This window comes from Bos grunniens, chromosome 1 (assembly GCF_055505025.1).
Source record: "Bos grunniens cultivar Pamir isolate PY7600 chromosome 1, Bosgru_T2T1.0, whole genome shotgun sequence".
Lineage (NCBI taxonomy): Eukaryota > Metazoa > Chordata > Mammalia > Artiodactyla > Bovidae > Bos > Bos grunniens.
In genome coordinates this window covers 29,299,699-29,323,121 of record NC_141165.1, presented here as the reverse complement: position 1 = coordinate 29,323,121, position 23,423 = coordinate 29,299,699, and the positions used below count along the sequence as shown (strand labels likewise).

At 43.3% G+C, this 23,423-nt stretch overlaps 1 protein-coding gene across 1 annotated transcript in view; it reads right to left on the bottom strand.

The window, feature by feature from the left end:
* Positions 1-16,935: 16,935 nt before the first annotated feature.
* TRIM42 (tripartite motif containing 42) overlaps positions 16,936-23,423 on the bottom strand; it is a 29,850-nt gene continuing 23,362 nt past the window's right edge. Inside the window, exon 5 of the mRNA XM_086316728.1 lies at positions 16,936-17,022. Coding sequence (XP_086172854.1) covers positions 16,936-17,022 — 87 coding nt within the window. The remainder of the gene's footprint in view (positions 17,023-23,423) is intronic.

Here is a 23,423-nt window from a genome sequence, read left to right as displayed (position 1 = left end):
ATGATAAACTCATCTTCTAATTTATAATTTGGATGGAGTTGTGGTCACTGAATGGGTCACCGTCTTTTAGCAAGACCTATATGGACTTCCCTGGTGGCTCAGATGGTAAAAGCATCTGCCTACAATGCGGGAGACCTGGGTTTGATCCCTGTGTTGGGAAGATCCCCTGGAGAAGGAAATGGCAGCCCATTCTAGTATTGTTGCCTGGAAAATCCCATGGACAGAGGAGCCTGGCAGGCTGCAGTCCATGGTGTCGCAAAGAGTTGGACATGACTGAGTGACTTCACTATATGGATGTATCTAGAGATTCTCTTTAAAATGGGTGAATACATATCATCTTTGGTTCTCAGCTTTGGAGCTTCAGCCACCCAGAAGAAAAGTCCAGTTAACCAGTCTCTTTCAAAATGATTATGCTATAATTCCCTTCAGATTGTCTGTTTCTCTCCTACCTCCCTTAACACCCATCAATGGACACCTTTCTGTGCCAATGTTCCTTGCAACGATTTTAGAGTATTTAAAAGTATGGAGGTGTCATTATTTAAATACTCCAACTCTTAAATGGTAGGCATTTAGCTTGTCTTTGTTGTTTTGTTATTTTGAACAACTTTGCAATAAGTATTCTTGACATGCATCTTTATACACTTGTTTGTTTCCATAGAATATATTTCTAATGTTGGGATTGCTGAATTTTCAATAAATTCCAAAAATTTTTTTTTTTTCATGGAGAAATTAAAACCTAACATAATATTTCCATACAACATTTCTTTACAACAATTATTGCTAAAGGCATCACTCTTTTACATTTTGGTAGACTGGCTAATTCTGATGTGAAAGTAGAAAGTCCCAAAGGGAAATCTGATTTAGAGTTGAGAAGACATAGGAAAGAAAAACACTTCAGTTGCTCCTTTTCTTTTCTCTAAATTTGTTCTACATGTGCTGACCAATAGTGCCAGATTGAAAGATGTCTTACGATCACAGGAGAGACCAGACACTGGAGTTTCTGTTTCCTTCAGGGTCTTCAGATTCTTTGCAGCAGCAGCATTTGGTGTCTTCTGAGCCAGACTAACATGCTAAATGCAGGAGTGACAAGGATGACTGTTCAAATAATAAATGGGATAAATCCTCTTAATGGGATAGGCAAGCTATATATCATGATTGCATCCAGATTCCATGAATTCATCATGTACACCATGGAACATAAACTCTTATATTTAATGGTAATAGAAGGTAATATCCCAGCAACTATTTTTCTGTGTTTGTTCTTTGAGTAATATTATTACATTGTAATAACTTTAAAATATTTTCAATTTATTTTCTGGTTATCAAAGAAACATATTCTCTTCTGAAAGTTGTAGAAATGTATAAAGATGCAGGAAAAGATTTACCCCCATAATCTCACCATTTACAGGTTTATAGAATAAATATTGGTATCTTGGCCCTGACTTATACTATTATTATTCCTGAGTCTGCAAAATGGGGTATCATCCCCTGGTGGAAGCTTCCTGAATTGCAGGTAATGCAGATGACCAATCATTTACTAAGAGAGAAACAAGGAAAGAAGCGTATCAGCTAAGGAAGCAGTTCCGGAATGAAAATGAAGCCCCTTTCCCTTGGCAACATAATTCTCCTAAAAGAAAAGGGGGAATGAGAGGATAACAGGCAGGAAGGCTAGGGGTCTCCAAGTGGAGGAAATAGGCTGCAAATGTCAGACATTTTCTCTCTCTCTTAAGCAGCAGGAGGAAACAACTACAGCTGTCAGATTTTTGGCTTCCCTTGTAGCTCAGTTGGTAAAGAATCCTCCTGCAATGCAGGAGACCGCAGTTTGATTCCTGGGTTAGGGAGATCCCCTGGAGAAGGGATAGGCTATCCATCCCAGTATTCTTGGACTTCCCTTATAGCTCAGCTGGTAAAGAATCTACCCACAATGAGGGAGACCTAGGTTTGATCCCTTGATTGGGAAGATCCTCTGGAGAAGGGAAAGGCTACCCACCCCAGTATTCTGGCCTGGAGAATGTCCATGGGGTCGCAGAGAGTTGGACATGACTGAGCAACTTTAAATGTAAATGTAAAAAAGGAAAAGGAAGTAATAGATCTCTGTTCACCTTTCAGTTCAGTTCATTTTAGTCACTCAGTCATGTCCAACGCTTTGCAACCCCATGGACTGCAGCATGCCAGGCTTCCCTGTCCATCACAAGCTCCCAAAGCTTGCTCAAACTCATGTCCATTGATTTGGTGATGCCATCCAACCATCTCATCCCCTATTGTCCCCTTCTCCTCCTGCCTTCAATCTTTCCCAGCATCAGGGTCTTTTCCAATGAGTCAGTTCTTTGCATCAGGTTGCCAAAGTATTGGAGTTTCAGCTTCAGCATCTGTCCTTCCAATGAATATTCAGGACTGATTTCCTTTAGGATAGACTGGTTGGATCTCCTTGCAGTCCAAGGGACTCTCAAGAGTCTTCTCCAACACCACAGTTCAAAAGCATCTATTCTTCAGTGCTCAGCTTTCTTTATAGTCCAAATCTCACATCCATACATGACCACTGGAAAAACCATAGCCTTGACTAGATGGACCTTTGTTGGCAAAGTAATGTCTCTGCTTTTTTGATATGCTGTCTAGGTTGGTCATAGCTTTTCTTCCAAGGAGCAAGTATCTTTTAATCTCATGGCTCCAGTCACCATCTGCAGTGATTTTGGAGCCCCCTCAAAATAAAGTCTTTCGCTGTTTTAATTGTTTCTCCATCTATTTGCCATGAAGTGATGGGACCAGATGCCATGATCTTAGTTTTCTGAGTGTTGAGTTTTAAGCCAACTTTTTCACTCTCCTCTTTCATTTTCATCAAGAGGCTCTTTAGTTTACTTCACTTTCTGCCATAAGGGTGGTGTCATCTGTGTATCTGAAGTTATTGATATTTCTCCTGGCAATCTTGATTCCAGCTTGTGCTTCATCCAGCCCGGCATTTTGCATGGTATATTCTGTTTATAAGTTAAATAAGCAGGGCGACAATATACAATCTTGATGTACACCTTTCCCTATTTGGAACCAGTCCATTGTTCCATGTCCAGTTCTAACTGTTTCTTCTTGACGTGCATACAGATTTCTCAGGAAGCAGATCAGGTGGTCTGGTATTCCCATCTCTTTAAGAATTTTCAACAGTTTATTGTGATCTACACAGTCAAAGGCTTTGATGAAGTCAATAAAGCAGCTGTTTTTCTGGAATGCTCTTTCTTTTTTTTATGATCCAACAGATGTTGGCCATTTGGTCTCTGGTTCCTCTGACTTTTCTAAATTCAGCTTGTGCATCTGGAAGTTCTCAGTTCATGGACTGCTGAAGCCTGGCTTGGAGAATTTTGAGAATTACTTTGCTAGCATGAGATATGAGTACAATTGTGCATAAGTTTGAACATTCTTTGGCATTGCCTTTCTTTGGGATTGGAATGAAAACTGACCTTTTCCAGTCTTGTGGCCACTGCTGAGTTTTCCAAATTTGCTGGCATGTTGAGTGTAGCACTTTAACAGAAGCATCTTTTAGGATTTTAAATAGCTCAACTGGAATTCCATCAGCCCTACTAGCTTTGTTTTTAGTGACGCTTCCTAAGCCCACTTGACTTCGCATTCCAGGATGTCTGGCTCTAGGTGAGTGATCACACCATTGTGGTTATCTGGGTCGTGAAGATATTTTTGTACAGTTCTTCTGTGTATTCTTGTCACTTCTTCTTAATATCTTCTGCTTCTGTTAGGTCCATACCATTTCTGTCCTTTATTGTGCCCATCTCTGCATGAAATGTTCCCTTGGTATCTCTAATTTTCTTGAAGAGATCTCTAGTCTTTCGCAGTCTATTGATTTCCCCTATCTCTTTGCATTGATCACTGAAGAAGGCTTTCTTATTTCTCCTTGCTATTCTTTGGAACTCTGCATTCAAATGGGTATATCTTTCCTTTTCTCCTTTGCCTTTAGCTTCTCTTCTTTTTTCAGCTATTTGTAAGGCCTCCTCAGACTATCATTTTGCTTCTTGGGGGATGGTCTTGATCACTGCCTCCTGTACAATGTCGTGAACCTCCATCCATAGTTTTTCAGGGACTCTGTATCAGATCTAATCTCTTGAATCTATTTGTCACTTACACTGTATAATCATAAGTGATTTGATTTAGGTCAGGTCCAGTGGACCAGGTTTTGTTCACCTTTGCCTCAAGACTTTTTTGTTCACTTTTGCTTGGAAGATCCAGTAAGAGCTGGGGAGAGGGGCTGGAAGAAGCATAGGTGTGGAATCAAAGGAGTAACACAGAGGTGATGGAGAGGGCTTTAGAAAAAAGCTTCATTTATTCAACTCTCTTGCCCTAAGCCATCTTTGCTTTTTATTATGATTAAATTTCTCCCTATTTTCATTGGCTACAGTATAGTAAGTTGGAGACAGTGTAAACCTACTGGTTTGATTGAGTAGTTCTTTGGAAGAAAATTGAATCATAGGCTTTCCACATTTGAAAATCAGGCAAAACTGTTTAATCATTCTAACTCTAGTTTCTGTGACTTTAAGAGAGTAAGATGAAAGAAAAAGAAACAAAGACAAACCAACCCAACCATGACCTTCTTCTTTGTGTATGAGAGTCTAGTTATGGGGAACTGGCAAAGTGGCTATGAGGAGAATCCATGACCAGGGGATCCTGGAAATGGGATTTATTTGCAGGGCCTAAATAAAGGGGCATGATTTTCTTCCATTTAAACCGTGTTCTAAAAGACTTCCACTTTAATTAGGTTAGTGGCCACAGGAGGCCCAATACTCCGGCATTGCTAGGCAACCCTCCGTCACAGATGCTGATGCTGGGCTGGGGGCCGGTGGAAGGGCAGCTGGACTGTAGCAGGGATTTCTGACCTTGTCAAGTTTGTGGTTTCCCTAAATGTGAGGCTGTTTCTGGTACCTGCATAGGCTGTTGCCTGTGCTTTGGGAAGTTCTTTGTGTCTTGCATTTGTTTATTGCCACAGCAGCTTCAAGTTCGAAAAATGCAAGCTTGCCTGTGGAACAGGCACTGCTATTTTTTCAGGCTGCACTCACTGCTTGGTGACCATGCTGATTCCAGGGCTTTTTGGTTGCTCTGTGGCCCAATATGGGGCTTCATGGCAGCGATGGTGACAGGCCTCCTGAAACTGCCCTGGGAAAAAAGTGCCAAGAGGCGTGCTTACCCCCATCTCAGGGCAAAATGAAGGAGCTCAGAGATAGGCAAATACTCCTGAATGCAGAGCCTTTGAACTTGGAGCCCCCAGACTCCCACAGGGGACAAAGGTGGGATTATGGGCTTCTGGATGCTATTGGCATCCTGTTCGACATTTTGTGGGTATGTGCTTTATGCCAAGGTCTGTCATTTCTCCATATTCTCAAAGTTGTTGTTGTTGTTCAGCTGCTAAGGTGTGTCTAAGTCTAGGAATTTTGAAAAAATTCAGAACTGCTTTGCCTTAAAAGAGGCAGTTCTCATCCAGACATGGCTGAATTGAATGATGGCAATTGTGTGGATTATTATTGCAACTGTAGCAACACATCCTGGTTACTGGGCATCTGTCACAGGTCAGCACTTCACTTGAGGTTGTGGGGACATATTCTCCTTATACCCCATGGTCTTCATGAGAGTCCTTTCCAGTGTTACTCTCCTCTCTAACAGTGAACTCCTGAGGATCAGAGAATGTCAACACCCTGACAGGGTCCTGCAGACAGAGAGTGGCTGAGACAGCACAGGGGCCCAGCTCTGGTGCCTCCTAGGCTGTGCCTCTCTGGGGAATCACCCAGGGAAGTGACAATTATTCAAATGAGGTGTCCTTCTGGGAATCTCTGCATGTGTGTGACAGCCCTCCCCTTCCTGTCCCAGCTCTTCCTAGACAGCTGGGAGGGAGATCATGTTTTTGGAGTTGGGATCAATCCCCTGAGACAATCCACACGTCACAGGCGAGGTCCAATCAGCAGGTGGGTTCTCACCTTTAAACCCACAGAGCACTGGGCTGGTCCCAAGAGACCATTTCTCTACAGCTTAGCCCTTCAATTTTGCCCACATAAGACCTCAGCTGCTTTCAAAGTGGAAAACACACACTTGAGCTCGGGCCCTAATGTGTGACACTGGACCTCAGTGGCCCTTCTTTCAGTGTCCCTTGTGGGGGCCCACGCCCAAAGCCTCTGCTGAGATGAGACAAGAATGCAGGGGAAGAGCCCGTCTGAACTTTGTCGCAAGATCTTAGTGGGTGTCTCTGGGTCCAGGCCAGGACCTGGGTCCCTGTTCCCCCAGGGCCTCCTGGCAGACTCCACTCACCCTCCTCACCTGCCTCCTCCGAGAGCCTTTACCTACTCCCAGGGCATCTTGGACCTGCTTGGATCATGACCTGCCCAAACTTGCACTTGAAGAGCCCCAATCTGAAAACAGTAAACAATGAAATGAGAACTTATGTAAGTGGCAGGACCCCTACTCCAACCAGAGGATATAAGAGGTGGCGTGGATTCTGATCAGACCCAGAAGCATCCCCAGGCGCCCGTCTACCTCTCACTTTTCAGCTTCGTTTTCAGAATGGCTGTGCATGAAACAGGGTACAGGGTAAAGGCAGGGCAGACCCCTCACCCATCAAGTCTCCAGGGCCAGGCTGCATTCGGTCTCAACTTCTCTGTGCCACTTATAAGCTGTGTCACCTTGGGCAAGTTATTTAACCTCTCTGTGGCTCAGTTCCTCCCAGTGAAATGGAGGTAATAATAATAGTGCCTGCTGTGCTAAGTCACTTCAGTTGTGTCCGACTCTTTGCGGCCCCATGGACTGTAGTCCACCAGGCTTCTCTGTCCATGGGATTCCCAGGCAAGAATACTAGAGTGGATTGCCATTTCCTTCTCCAGGTCATCTTCTGGACCGAGGAATTGAACCTGCATCTCTATGTCTCCTTTATTTGGCAGGTGGGTTCTTTACCACTAGTGCCAGCTGGAAAGCCCTAATATTAATAATAGGGCCTACTTCATAGAATTATGTGAAAATTAAATGATCCCATACCTGTAAAATGCTTGGTACAGTGCCTGGAAAGAGTCATAAGTATCAACTCTTTCAGTCATAATTACTACTATTGTTCATTTCCATCTTAACAACCTCATCAGCCATAGGATAAACTTGAAATTTGTTTTTCATTGACCTCTCTTCAGTTCAGTTCAGTTCAGTTCAATCTCTCAGTCGTGTCCAACTCTTTGCGACCCCATGAACCGCAGCATGCCAGGCCTCCCTGTCCATGACCAACTCCCAGAGTTTACCCAAACTCATGTCTGTTGAGTCAGTGATGCCATCCAGCCATCTCATCCTCTGTCATCCCCTTCTCCTCCTGCCCCCAGTCCCTCCCAGCATCAGGGTCTTTTCCAATGAGTCAACTCTTCACATGAAGTGGCCAAAGTATTGGAGTTTCAGCTTCAACATCAGTCCTTCCAATGAACACCCGGGACTGATTTCCTTTAGGATGGACTGGTTGGATCTCCTTGCAGTCCAAGGGACTCTCAAGAGTCTTCTCCAACACTACAGTTCAAAAGCATCAATTCTTCAGTGCTCAGCTTTCTTCACAGTCGTCTTATCTGGCCACAAATGCCCCATCTAGGCTTATCACTCCTTGGAGGGGAAAAACACATTCCTGTGTATTTTTTCCTTCTGTGTGAGGGTTTCCCAACACCGAGTAATTCTCCATGACATCAGCTGGGTGTCCTCTAATTCACTTCGAATCTGACCCTATCTACCTTCAGATTCTAGCAGTGAGGGGCGCAGTCCCACCAGACTGCCTTCACAGTTCTCAGGTGGCCACCTGCATTTTTGAGCCACTGGCCAACCATCAGGGTTCCCACAACTCCTCCTTGGGCTTGATCATTTGCTAAAACAGCTCACAGAACTCAGGGAAACAATCCCCTATGTTTACTAGTTTAGTATAGGATAAAGGCTATCATAAAGGATACAGATGAACAACCAGATTGAGATACAGTAGAGAGGTCTGGGAGGGTCCCGAGTGGTGCTTCTGTCCTCGTGGAGTAGGGGTGCATCACCCTCCAAGCACGTTATTCACTAGCCTGGAAGCTCCTAGAACATGCACTATTGGGATTTTTATGGGGCATCATCATGAAAGCATATTTGCTTGTTAACTCCATTTCCAGACTCTCTCCCCTCTCTGGAGGATGGGGAGGGGTCGGGCTGAAAAATTCCCAGCTTCCAAACTTGGTTTGGTCTTTCTGGTGATCAACCCCTATTGGGAGCCACCCAGGAGCCCACCTAGAGTTGTCTCAATAGAACAAAAAAATGCTCTCATCACTTAGGAAATTATGAGGGTTTTAGGAGCTGTGCATCAGAAACTGGGGTCAAAGTTTAAATGTCAGAATAGAAGATTCTCCCAGCACTCCTATTTACAAGAGTTTTAGAAGCTCTGTGTCAGGAACCAAGGGCAGAGACCAGTGTATGTATTTCTTTTTGTTTCACATTCATGCATTTGATACACTAACCTAGCTTCTACCTCTTTCTCTGTGCTGTTCCCCTACCTGCTCTGCCTACTGCTTGTTTCTCTGCTCCTTTAATTTCCTTCAACTTTCATGGCCCTGGGGATGTTCTATGCCCTCAACCAAACCTGGTCTGGACACAGAGCCCAATGGGGGTGGCTTTGACTGTCTGCTATTGCTTCTGGTGTGGAAACCCATGTAGGGTAGAGCTTCCTCTATAAGCTCCTCTATTTGGCTGGTACAGTTTTAATTTTTTAAGTAGTTATTTAATTTCAGTTTTGGCTGCTCTGGGTCTTGGTTGCTGTGCAGGAGCTTTCTCTAGCTGTGACAAGTGGGGCTACTCTGTTGTTGCGGTGCACAGGCTTCTCATCGTGATGACTTCCCTTGTTGCGGAACATGGGCTCTAGGCACTCGGGCTTCGGTAGTGTCAGCGTGCAGGCTCAGTAGTTGTGGCTCTCAGGCTCTAGAGCACCTGCTCAGTAGTTGGGGGGCAGAGGCTTAGTTGCTCTGCGGCATGTGGAATCCTCCTGGAGCAGGGATTGAACCCATGTCCCTTGCATTGGTAGGCAGACTCCTAACAACCAGGAAAGCCCTTGGTCAGTTTTTATGGAGTGACTTTGTAGTCTACTTTGGGGCTCGAAAAGAAACTTGCTACACCTGGCTTTATTAAGATTAAAGACTCTCTTTACCTTGATTTTCTTGGAAGGCAAAAAAAAAAAAAAATCAAAGAAATAAACCCTGAAACATCTACAGTTTTATATAGAAAGCATTATTTTTGAGCTAAATGATTTTTTTTTTCCTGAAGGAAAATTTAGAAATTGTAGCTCCTAGTGGAATTAAAGGAATGAAAATGAAGTCATGCATAGATTCACAGCAGCTGAAGAACTCTGTTCAGGACTCTATTTTGCTAACTTCTACAATTTGCTGTAAAAAATTCAAGCTTCTGGGCCCGGTTCAGTTTTGCAGTAGCCCGTGTCCCTTGGGCTTCTCCCTAAATTGCATTTTTCCCCTAGATTCAGTCAATTATTTGCCTTACAGCATATTGGCTTTTCTAAGAGCTTCTACACAACCCGACTTCTGGTTGTTTTTCTGGCAAGGAAATCATTTGATTTAAAACCAAAATGTCCTTGTGAATCCTTTGGAAAACAGGGTGACAGGGAGAGGTCTACCATCATCCCTCCATCATGTCAGACCTTCCCTTCCTCCCTGTCCCCTTCCCGTTGCAGAATTGGAGTTACATTGGAGTATAATTGATTTGGGCTTACCTGGTGTCTCAGTGGTAAAGAATCTACCTGCTCATGCAGGAGATGCATTGATTGAACCCTGGACCCAGGGTTCGACCCCTAGGTCAGAACAATCCCCTGGAGAAGAAAATGGCAACTCACTCCTGTATTTTTGCCTGGAAGACCCCAAGGCAAAGGAGCCTGGAAGGCTGCAACCCATGGGATCGAGAAACTGTTGAATACAACTTAGTGACTGAACAGCAACAACAAATAGTTGATTTACAATGCTGTGTTAGTTTCAGGTGTACAGCAAAGTGATTCAGTCATATATATATTTTCTGATTCTTTTCCTTATAAGTTACTACGAGATATTGCAGATACTTCCCTGTGCCATACAGTGGATCCTTGTTGTTTATCTATTTTATACAGCGTGTATCTATTAATCCCCAACTCCTAATTATCCCTCATCTCCTTTGGCAACCACGCATCTCTTCTCTGTGTCTGTAAGTCGACTTCTGTTTCATATATAAGTTCATTTGCGTCATATTTTAGGTTCCACATATCAGGGTTATCATACCTTTGTCTTTCTCTGCCTTACTTCACTTAGTATGTTAATCTCTAGGTCTATCCATGTGTCTGCAAATGGCAATGTTTTGCTTTTTTTGTGGCATACATTCCATTGTATGTATGTACCACATTTTCTGTATCCATTCATCTGTTGATGGACATTTTAAGAACCATGCCTCTTTGATCTTCTAATTCTTCAAATCTAAGTGAAAGTGAAAAGTGAATGTGGCAGTTGCTCAGTCATGTCTGACTCTGCAACCCCACGGACTGGCGCCCACCAGGCTCCTCTGTCCATGGCATTCTCCAGGCAAGAATACTGGAGTGGGTAGCCGTTCTCTTCTCTAGAGCATCTCCCCTACCCAGGGGTTGAACCCAGGTCTCCTGTATTGCAGGTGGATTCTTTACCATCTGAGTGACTAAGACAAGTTCCTACTGGTTCAAGTTTTTTTGGAGAGATGATATGATTCAAAGGCAGTGAATCTGGAGTGCATGTGTGTATATATGTGTGTTTGTGTGCACATGTATTCATTCATACAAGTGTATGTGTATATATGTGTATATGTGTGTGTGTAGGGGGGGGTGCACAGATGAGTGTGTGGCTGGGTGCTGCTGATGGCTTTTACCAGGAAGACATGTCAGTGGGCAGAAATAAGAGCACTTGTGTATAACATTGCTCCTGCCATTTTTGGTTCATATTATCTCTTTTTTCCCCCTGAATATACCCCTTTATTTATTTTGGAGCAAAGCAACTGTTGAAATGATATCAACATTTCCCCACATACCCTGTTTCTCATTATCTCTCAGAGAAAAACGAGAGATTAAAGATAAACAGCACAGGGTAAATTCAGACTTTAACAACTCAAATTAATGAACATTTTCTGAGAATTTTTTGTGCCCAGCTTCCAATCACTCCTGCTGCCATGCCCTTCTGCAAGCCATCTTCATGGTGGCCTCTCCTCTGGCCTGTGCATTATCATTCCTGTTCATCCCTCAAAGGCTAACTCTGGTCCTCCTGCAGCCTGGAAGCGTCTTCCAGCAACTTAGGCCTGGAACCGTCTTTCAGCAACTCAGCAAATCTAGTGCGTCCCACGTGCTTGCTGGTCTGGGAAAGGGCCATTCCTCACAATCACTCAGAGGCTTTTCAAAAACACTAAAACCAAGGTCTCTGGGCCCTATAATCTGATCAGTGGCTCTGGGGCGGACCCTGGGCATCTTTATTTTTAAAAAGCTCCGTAGGTGATTCCAATGCTTACTTGGGACGGGGCCCCATAGCTCCTGAGGCCTCACAACAGATTCAACACCCATGTGCTTTCCAGGTGGCCTGGTGGTTAGTAAGCAACCTGAAGACAGGAACTAGCTTCTTGTCTCTCTGGTCTCTCCTCCAGAGCCTATTTGAGTTGGAGACGGTTGATGCCATTAGTATTCTAGCAAATCACTGAATCACATTCACTGATGACTTGAGTTTGTGTCCCCAGTCCAGGCCTGTTCTCTGGGTCCCAGTCTCACATAATTGCGGAGAAGGCAATGGCACCCCCCTCCAGTACTCTTGCCTGGAAAATCCCAAGGACAGAGGAGCCTGGTAGGCTGCAGTCCATGGGGTCGCGATGAGTCAGACATGACTGAGCGACTTCACTTTCACTTTTCACTTTCATGCATTGGAGAAGGAAATGGCAACCCACTCCAGTGTTCTTGCCTGGAGAATCCCAGGGATGGGGGAGCTTGGTGTGCTGCTGTCTATGGGGTCACACAGAGTTGGACACGACTGAAGTGATGCAGCAGCAGCAGCTCACATAATTGTTCCAATTATTAAGCTGATGTCTCTCAGCCTCTACTCCACCTTTCTGGACTTGGTCTCTGATGCTGAGGTTGTGACTCTGCAGATAGCATTTTTTTTTTTTGCCAGCTGACTCCATGATGCTCTGCTACTAGGGGACACCAGAGGAAGATTGGGGTCCTGGGAGGGGGTGTAGGAAAAAGTTTCTTCCGGTCTTGCCCCCTCTTCAGGGCAGCGTCACCTTCCAGGCTGTTGCAGTTCAGCTGTCACTGACAGTTTCCAGCTTTTCTCCCCACACACTAGAACGGGCCTGCCAGAACTCCCCCAGAGATACCAGCACCAGCCTGGCCATGACCTTTGCTCAGAGATCTGAGTCCCAGCTTAGCAGGGCTCCTCCTCCAGCCTCTGGTTCTGGTAACCACACCTTCTTCCCCCCATTTTCCTGGCCATGGGGGTGACAGTGGCACCTAGGGATGATAGTTGCCACCTCTGTGTTATCCCCGTGGCTTTTTTCTGTCCTGAGTCTTCCAACATCTGTTGACCAATTCCTGTACTCAGTTCACTCTGTTAAAAGGGCTGGTGTGGATTCTGTTTTCCAGACTGAATCAGACTGACACAACACCCAGATGCCGCTGATTCCACCAATCCTTCAAGCATCCTCTTTCACCCAAGGCAGAACATAGTTTCCCTAAAACTGAAACTTGTCTCTTCTTCCCTTTCGGGATCCGTCATCCACCCAATGCTTAATCTGGAATCTTTGACACCATCCTTGGTTACTTTTGCCTGCTCATCCATATACACCACTGGTCAGAAAAGGCTCTTGATTTCACCTTGAGTCTGTCCCTTCAGCCCAGGTAACCACGCTGGTGCTAACAGTCCTCCTGCCTTTTCTCTTGGTTCCTTGCAACTCACTGTCCACACAGAACCGAAAGTAACACTACTAATATATAAATAGGGTTGTGACATTGCCTGGGTTACAGCTTCCCTACATGTACACCCTCTGTGATGGCCTTTAAGTTCTGCCAAGGCCATTTACCACCCTTCTTTTCTCCTAATTTCCTGCCATCAAGCCTCTAGGATTGCTGAGTTCCTGTTTTTTTTTTTTTTTCCTGCCTCAGGGCCTTTGCACTGCTACCACTCGATCTAAAAGCAGAGAAGTTTTTCTCTTCTGCTTGTCACATGGCTGGTTTCTTCCCTTAAGGAGATAGCTTTAAATTCACTTCTTGGGGAGCCCTTTACTAACAAAGCATCATAGACTGAGTGTCTTATAATAACAGAAATTTACTTCTCACAGTTCTAGAGGCTGGAAGTCCGAGATCAGGGCACCAGCATAATCAGGTTCTGGTGAGGACCCTTCTTCTGTGGGTATAGATGGTTGTCTTCTTGTTCCCTCAAGTGATAGAAAGACAGTGAGTTAGTTCTCTGGCTTCATCTTATAAAGGCGCTAACTCCATTCTTGAGGGTCCCACCCTCATGACCTGATTACCTCCCAAGGCTCCACCTTCAAACACCATCACATTGGGATTAGGGTTTCAACAGATGAATTTTGGAGAATGCAACATTCAGGCCATTTCACCCATTTTTGAATTGATACCTCCCAGCTCCATGCTCCTTTCCTCCCTAGCACTTTTCATCATTTCTAGTCATCAGCATACTTATATCTTTGTCTTCCTCGTTAGACTGTAAAATATGTGTGGCAGGACCATGCCTGTTTAATTCCCCACTGTGTTTCTTGTCCCTAGGTCTCATTACAGATGTGTTAAATGAGTGAATGAATTTAGAGTGAAAAGAAAAAAAGAAAAAAGTAAGAAGAGGAGAGGTAAGAAGAGAGTAAGAAGAGAAAACTACCATTTTCTTAGCTAGCAACTATAGTAATATACTACAAAGTCTTTTCAAGTAGACACAGCCACTAATTATCTGTTCCTGTACTCAAACGCTGTGCTCTAAAGAAAGACTGATAAGGATGTTGAAATATGCAGATATACAGTGAGATTATTGCTCAATGTAGTGGTGTATATTTATGAATCTCTTGGTTATATTAGTAGCACACACATATATGTACTACTATGCACATGCAGAATTATAAATCACTGTATTTTATGGCTGTAACTTATGAAATACTGTGCATCAAATATACTTCAATTAAAAAAAAAAAACTTCCTCTTTAGAACAGACTTGTAGACACAGGGTGGGACTTGAGAGAGTAGCACTGAAACATATGCATTGCTGTATGTGAAATAGATAGCTAGTGGGAAGTTGCTGTAGAGCACAGGGAGCTCACCCCAGTGCTCTGTGACAACCTATAGGAGTGGGTTGGGTTTGAGGGTGGGAGGGGAGTTCAAAAGGGAGGGGACATACGCATACTTGTGGTTGATTTACGTTTGTAAGGCAGAAACCAGCACAACATTGTAAAGCAATCATTCTCCAATTTTAAAAAGAAACAAACAAAAACTTCCTCTTTAATAGTATTTTCTACTTTGTTACATGCTTTCATGTTTATTACTCATTTGCGTTTGACAACAGTCCTAAGAAGCGGGAAAAGGAACATTATTCTTATTTTATTAAAGATTAGCTGTAAAATGTCTAAACAAACCACATCATCATATAGACAATAAAGCTGACATCCAGCTTTGTAAGATGAGAGGGACTCAGGCAAGGTGAGAGAGGGGCTCACTCAAGGCCACACAGTAGGTTACGGAAGTGCTGGCTTTACACCAGATCCTTGTCTTCCTTTTTATACCACAGGAGGAGTCCCGGGAGGGTGCACTCTGTGTAAACCATAACCCAGGGACCCAATGATGTGCAAGGATTTCTGCACCATTAAGAAGCTCCATCTTTCATTTGGGAGACTAGTTCAGCTACCAGTAAAGTGGGCTTCTCAGAGAATCCCAGACCGTCTTGGTTGCTGAATGCAAGTTTGCATGTTCTCTAGAGAGGCAAGATGGGGTGCTGGGGCTTATCTGATTCTGGTCATTCTTCTCGGCTCTGAGTAGGTGTGTTCTTTGTAATGCAAAATGGGTATCGTCCTATTTTTTTTTTTTCCATCTAATTTCATTTCAGTTTATCAGTAGTAAAATCCCTGCTGGCATGTCATTTAATTTGCTCCCTGTGCTAATGATGATTCTGAAGCCTTCTACAGAAATGATTATATGATAATACCAAATCTGATGGTAGATTCAAGCCATCATTTATAGTAATAGGATCATGATGAAGCTTCCTGAGGTACTGCTTCTTCTAATACATTTGGGGGGCAGGGCAAGAATCAGCTGAGCTTCATCTCACATTATTAGAAGATTGTCACCAGGGATTTCTCACAGGGAAAGGCCCTTTTCTGGCTCTGATGCTGAGCCTCTGGGCAAAATTATGGGTTGCAAATGCCATGGTCCTATGGCATTTGGCTGAAGGGTGAAGCTAGGTTGGTTGGCCACACATGCCCATGGGACAGCTCATGAGAAGGATGGGATTAGAGAAAGGGGAGACCACTGACCACTTGTCCTTTTCCATGCCCCCTCCCACTTCTGTGTATAGACCCTCATAGTGCAGTTTAATGTGTTGGGGGTGGGGTTCACAGGAGGGTCATTCTGTGCACCTGTCTTCTAACACTAGTTCCTCTGTCCCTGGTACTAATGTGAGCTTCACTGAATCAGCCATTGGAACAGAATAAATGAGATGCTGTCCCTGCCCTAGAGACTAGGGACCAATGAGTGCTTCTGAGCATCATGGACTGGAATAGATGACTCTGTGGGGGAGGGGGTGGGGAGGAAGTGCTCTGTGTTTAGGGAGAACCCAGGGAAAAAAAGGAGGTATCATCCTAAATTAGATCACCTGGAGAATCAGCAAAGACTTCCTGAAGGAAGTGGTTGAGCTGGGGCCTGTAAGACTGGTGGTGTCTTCTAACCAGCAATGGGGTGGAGTTCAGGAGAGGGTCGTTCCAGGCATGGGTCCTTGTCAGGCAAGAAGCTCTGGAGGCTTCACGTTGTCTGAAGGGCCTGGCCAAGTTCAGCGAGGTTGGAGCTGACACACAACTCTGCCATCCTTTACTGCCTTACTTCAAAGAACTGTAGGGGACCCCCCTGCCAGGCATTCTACTGCTCCTCCTTTGCTCTGGGGACCAGAAGGAGTGAAGACAAGAGGGAGCACTCTCATTCTTTTGGTTCCGAGGCATGCCTCAGACCATAGGGTTAAAGTTATGGGAAGGCAAGTCCAGGCTCAATAATTAGGAAGTGCATTCTAACAATATTGACTTTTTCATATTAAAACAGACTGAATAGGAAGGGAGTGATAGACATATGTTCATATGTGCTGTGTGCTTAGTCATGTCTGACTCTTTGTGACCCCATAGATTGCAGCCTGCCATGCTCCTCTGTCCATGAAATTTTCCAGGCAAGAATACTGGAGTGGGATACCATTTCCTATTCCAGGGAATCTTCCCTACCCAGAGATCAAACCTGTGTCTCCTACGTCTTCTGCCTCCCCATCCATCAGTGATTTGCCCAAACATTAGTTCTAGTAACGAGAACTACTTAGGCCAGGATCAGAATGCACACCCAGGGACCTGACTTCAAAGAGAGTGACTTTTTTTTTTTTTTAACCAATGCTGCCTCCCACAAAACACTGCAGAATTCTGAGCCTAGGGTTAGACCTGAGATAATAAAACATACTGACTTGCTGACTGTTTTGTATCTTAGTTTCAATTTAATGAGCAAACAGTAAGCCAAGACATTTCCTTTTATTAGCTCTTAGTAGACTCCTGCTTAAATGGCTCAGAGGTCCAGGGAATATTGTGTACAACCTCAATGAAGAATGTGGTGAGAAAAATACTTTTACATATGTGTGTGTCTCTATATGTCTATTTTGTGTGGCATCTCTGAGGTTGCTGCCTGCTCTGCGGGGCTGCTCAGAAGCGTTTCTGGAGGGCAGTCTGGATATTCTTCAGCAGGCCCCACTTAGCTCGGTTCTTTCCACGCCCATCTGGTGTTACCACCTGCAATCAGAAGCAGAGAGCCCTAGCACCAACCACAAGGGACATAGCAGCTCCCAGAAGCCTGGCCTCTGCAGCGGGCCAGACATTACACACATTATCTGATTAGCTCCTCATGCCAACAATCACATGAGGCAGGTGCCGTTGATCCCATTTCAAAGATGAAAAAACTGAGGCTCAGAAGAACCAGGTAGATTTCCTAAAGTCTCAGTGCTAGTATGTGGTGGGTTTGGGATTTCACAGAGAAGGTCCCACTTCTTTAAGGCAAGAAGTGAGTGCTGATTATTGTGTTGAGGTTGTGACCCAGGTAGGCTTCACCAGAAAGTAGCCCCAGGGTGCTCCCCACCCAACCCATGGAAATTGTTTCTGTCACAGCTCTTATCATTTGTTCATTTCAGCGAGTGTGTTTCATTTTCTTACCAGAGTGTGAGCACCTTGATTGGGATGTGGAGGCAGTGACAATCTTTCATCTCTGTATTGCCAACATCAGATATGGTACAGAGAAGTGTCTTGAAAATTGAATGAAAGGTGAATAGAGTCATAATTTGTACATCTGCCAACCGCTTCTCTTTGATGCTTCATACCATCCCTGACCACAGTGCATAGTCAGTGCTCCCTAGAAAAGGCAGCTTGCATTGGGTAGCAGGACTTTCCTAGAAGTCTCACCAACTCAGCTTAGATGTGGAGCTCCATGCCTTACCTTGAGCATGATAAACTTACCCAGATCTTGCCCTGATTGCATTTCTGTTCCTTCCCAATACACATTTACTAAGAAGGCATTTAGGGAGTGAGGTCAAAATCCGGGTGTGATAGACAGCGCACAGGACAAATGAGCTCAGTCTTGATGGATCAGGACTCATGGGGGAGGTAGAGTGGGGGTGCAGTTTGGATTGTGAAGAGCAATGTTTGTACAAAGCACAGAGTCTGTCTATATAAAGATTTTTATGTTTGTATTCAAGGGGAAAGGACAAAAAATAGACACTATTACCATTATGCTCTCTAGTTTTGCAAAATTTATTTTTAGTTTTAGAGAAAACAAGGCTTCATGCAAGACAAAGATTATATGTATGGTGTTAGATTACCCATTCCTAGATACAAATGGAAATAATACTTGGAGATAACCCTGATAAGGGTTATATAAATGTGTAAGATACACACACAGAGCTACTGGGGGCAATGAGGAAGAAATAACAGTGTTGTGACAGGTTGAGAATTGACTCATAAAAATAGGGGTAAATCCTACAAAAGCTCTGTCATAAAGGACAGGATCTTCAGAGATAAAGCCTGAGTACGACATGTGAATGGGGCAGTGGGGACTGAGGTGTGTCTCTGAACAAGAGGATCAGATGAAACAGGACAGAAGAAACAGAGAAGAGGACTTGAGGTACTAAAGACACTGAAATGATAGCTGATAGGCCTTCCCCTGCCCCCAAACCTCAGATGGCTTTCCAAATCAATTCTATCAAACTTTTGAAAAAGAGTACTTTTAGAAAATAGAAAAAGAGCAATAGTTTCCTAGCTCATTTTATCAAGCTAGTAAAATATTGGTTCTAGAAGCGATAAAACCACACAAGCAAAACAGTATAGGTCCGGTTCATATATGATCATAGATGCAATACTCCAAAGCAAAATATGAGCTAACTAAAACCAAGTATATTATAAAAATAATGCATCATGATCATAGAGGGTTTATTCCATGAATTAAAGTGGAGTTTAACATCAGAAAAATTAATGTGATTTATTTCATTAATGCTTAAAGGAGAAAAATCACATGATTATCTTCAATGATTTAAAAAATTATAAAGTTGCATAAACTCTCAAAAATTTAAAAGTAGAAAGAACTTTCCCTAACTTAATAAAGATTATACATCCCAAAAACTAAATAAAAAAACCATCAGGGTTCAATGCAAAAACATTAAAATTAAGAATAAGACAAGGACATCAACTCTTACAACTGCCATTTCTACAGGACCCCTAGCCCTGGCCAAAGGTATAAGGAAAGAAAAAGAAACCAATGTTCAAGAATTGCAAGAAAAGAGATAAAACTATCATTATTTATAGCTGATATGATCTTATGCTTGGGAAAAAAAGCAGAATCAACAGATAGGCTCTCAGAATAATGAGACACTATTGAGATTGCTGGAATCATGATTAACCTATCAACACAGTAGTTTTTTTTTTTTTTTTTCCAAGCCAGCAATACATTAGAAAATATAATTAAATAAAAATAACATTAATAATATAAACTAAGTCTGTAAAATATATAGTTTAACCAGAAACATGTAGTACCTCTACAAGAAGAATTTTAAAACCTTAATAAAGCACACAGGAGGTGATTTGAACAAAAATCAGAACTATTACAAAAATATTGTCTCCAAAGTAGAGACTCAATGCTTCCCTAACTGAATTCTACTCATTTTATCTTTTCTTTCTTTCTTTTTTTTCTTTAGGAATTCAATTTACTTACTCCAAAATGGAGTTGGCCTTCAATAAATGAGGCCTTTAAAAAGCGTTAATTTTCATGCTTCATGTAAAGGAATGCATTTCTATTATTAACTAAGTAGACCTTAAAAAGAAAGAAGGACAATAGGGAGACTTACCCTAGCAGTTCATTAAGACATAACACAAAGCTGAAATCAACAATAAAGTAGTGTGGTATTGACATACGAGCAAACAGACCAATGGAATACAATAGAGAGGTCAGAGAAATGCCTCTGAATATATGGCAGTTTAATACAAGATCAAAGTGGCATCCTTTTTGTATTCTAATGGAGAGGATATTGCTAGGTAGATGATATTGGGAAAACTGACCCATTCAATGTCCAAAAAAAGTAGAACATCCATACCTAGAACTACATGCAAAGGTGAACTCTGGATGGATTAAAGTCCTAAATTTCAAAGGTCAAACTAAAGTTAATAAAAGAATATGTGGAAGATTACCTTTGTGATATAAGCCTTCTTAAGGACTTTTTAAACAAAACTTCAAAAGGTCAAACCATGAAAAAAATAACTGGTGACACTGATCACATCAAAATGGAAGATTTCTGCTGTTTCATGAAATACACAATGAACAAAGTGACAAAGTAGACATTAGTAGACAAATGTCAGAACTGAGGAGATATTAGCAGTATCTAAAACCATGATCTAGAATATACAAGGTCATACTGCAAATCATCTAGAAAAAGAAAAATGCAGTGGAAGAATGAGTACATGATATTTATCAGGCTATCTGCAGAAGAAGGAATCCTGAAAACAAGCCTATGAAATGAAATTTTAAATAATAAGGAGACAGCACTTTCTACCTATTGGGCTAGCAAAATGGTAATGGGCTAGGTGGGGTCTAGGATATAGGGACCCTCATTCACTCCTTATGCAATGTACATGCATCCAGTCAGATCAAGTACACACATACTCTATCCCCAGCAATTTCACTCATGGTATATGTCTGATAAGGGCTGAATTGTTTCAAAAATTTTTATGTTGAAGTCCTATTCTCAGTATTTCAGAATGTGATGTATTTAGAGACAGGGCTTTCAAAGAGTTGATTGAGTTAAAATGAGGTCATGATGGAGGGTCTTAACAAACCTAGACAGTGTATTAAAAAGCAAAGACATCACTTTGCTGACAAAGGTCCATATAGTCAAAGCTATTGTTTTTCCAGTAGTCATGTACAGATGTGAGAGTTGGACCATGAAGAAGGTTGAACGCCAAATAATTGATGCTTTTGAATTGTGGTGCTGGAGAAGACTCTTGAGAGTCCCTTGGACTGCAAGGAGATCAAACCAGTCAATCCTGAGGGAAATCAACTCTGAATACTCATTGGAAGTACTGATGCTGAAGCTGAAGCTCCAATACTTTGGGTGCCTGATGCGAAGAGGTGACTCACTGGAAAAGACCCTGATGCTGGGAAAGACTGAAGGCAGGAGGAGAAGAGGGTGGAGAGGAGACGGCAGAGGATGAGATGGTTACATAGCATCACTGACTTAATGGACATGAGTTTGAGCAAATTCCAGGAGATAGTGAAGGACAGGGAAGCCTGGTGTGCTACAGTCCTTGGGGTCACAGAGAGTCAGACATGGCTTAGCAACTGAAAAACAACAACAAATCCAATGTGACTGTCCTTATAAGAAGAGGAAGTCTGGACACACAGAGGCACATCTGAGGTGCACTTGCATGAGAAAAAACTCTGTGAGTCTTTTTTCACAGGGAGAAGGTGGGGAGAAAGTAGACATTTGCAAATCATGGGGAAGGGTCTCAGAAGAAACCAGACCCTCCAATACCTTAATCTTGGGCTCCTGGCTTCCAGAACAGTGAGACAATACATTTCTGTTGTTTAAGCCAATTAGTAACATCTAATGTGACAAACTCTAGTAAACTAATAAAATGTCCCAGAGAAAGTCTCACATCCTCATCCCACCCACAAAATATGAATAAGGCTGTTCACCGAGCATTATTGGAAGTCACCTGAGTATCTATTCTGCTGAGTCAACAGGTAAAACGTGGTGAACACCAGCTTATTGTAAAGGATGGGGCAGTGTTAGGAGTTAGGGGCTAAATGCGCCCAACAACATGGGTGGTTCATAAAAACAGTGTTCAGAGTAAAAAGGTAAGACACAGTAAGTTATGTAACACCATGATGTTTGCATAAATTAATAACATTCAAAAAAATACACACCATGTAAGAACACATAAAAGCAACAAGATGCACAGAAAACATACTGGAATGGATATTTAGGGAGGGAAGGCAATGGCACCCCACTCCAGTACTCTTGCTTGGAAAATCTCATGGACGGAGGAGCCTGTTAGGCTGCAATCCATGGGGTCATTAAGAGTCGGACACATCTGAGCGACTTCACTTTCACTTTTCACTTTCATGCATTGGAGAAGGAAATGGCAACCCACTCCAGTGTTCTTGCCTGGAGAATCCCAGGGACAGGGGAGCCTGGTGGGCTGCCGTCTATGGGGTCGCACAGAGTTGGACACGACTGAAGTGACTTAGCATAGCATAGCATAGTCACAAAAGGAATTAAATACATAAATAAGAAAGGGCTTGAAGTCCTAAGATTTTTTGCCCAATAAAACATAACTCTCAAGAACAAAAGCACCCCCTAATACCAAAAAAAATCAAACAAACAAAAAGAAAAGGGCCTTAAATAGACCCATGTTGGTAATGGACCATGGGTTGAGGTGTCTGACTAATTCCACCTTCTGTGTGTGAGGTTAAAAAATGATAGATCAGGTTTGAGCCTAAATTATACTCATTCCAGGGTTCTAACTTACTGGCAGGGAAAATAGGAAGGGACTAATAGGGTTCTATTTACATGAACCATCAAGGGGCCCTTTGGAAAATAATGAATTCTAAGGAGACAAAGCATGTAAGCCACTTCAACTTCATTTCAGGGCATGGAGTCACTGTGAGTATGTGGGTGAGTGAGAGGGTAGCTTCGGGGTAGTTATTTCGAATGCATACTAGTGTTGGTCACTCAAATTATCCTCTAACCCCAGCCCCCGAATATGTATGTGTTACCCTAAGGCAGGGTGTCTGCAGTAGGGACAGAAGGAAAACCAGAAGAAGGCTTTTGTGAAACTGAACATGTCCAGGAAGGCCAGGTAGCCCTGCTCTGTGGCTGGACTTCCAGCCTAAGTGCAGCCTGAGCAGGAAGGAAGCAGCCCTGTGGATACTCAGGGTAGCTGGCAGGACCACTTCCTGAGCACACATGAGGCACAGTTGAGGGGCGGGACCCAGTACAGACTGAGAAGGAATTTGAGAGTATGGGTGGGGACAGGGATTGGTGCATTTCCTTAAGAACTATAGGGAATGACACAGAACAGTACCAGTTTGTGATTATTCTGGGGCCTGAATATCTATCCTCAGACCTGATGTAAGCTGGGAAATCTGGTTTATGTCAGATTGTAGTAGGCAGAATAATGCTCCCCGCAAAGATGCCCACGTCCAAATCCCAGGAGCCTGTGAATGTCACGTTACATGGCTATGCTGTGTGTGCTTAGTCACTCAGTTATGTCTGACTGCTTGTGACTCCATGGACTATAGCCTGCCAGGCTCCTCTATCCATGGGATTCTCCAGGCAAGAACACTGGAGTGGGTTGCCATGCTCTCCTCCAGGGGATCTTCCCAACCCAGGGATGGAACCCAGGTCTCCCACAATCCAGGCAGGTACTTTACCGTCTGAGCCATCAGGGAAGCCCTGTTACTTGGCAAAGGGGGACTAAGGTTGCTAGTCAGCTGGTTTTAAGAAAGGGAGATTAAGGACTTCCTGGTGGTCCAGTGGCTAAGACTACACGCTGTCAATGCAGGGGCCTGGGTTCAATCCCTGGCCAGTGAACAAGATCCCACATGTTGCAACTAAAGATCCTGTGTACTGCAACAAAGACTGAAGAGCTCA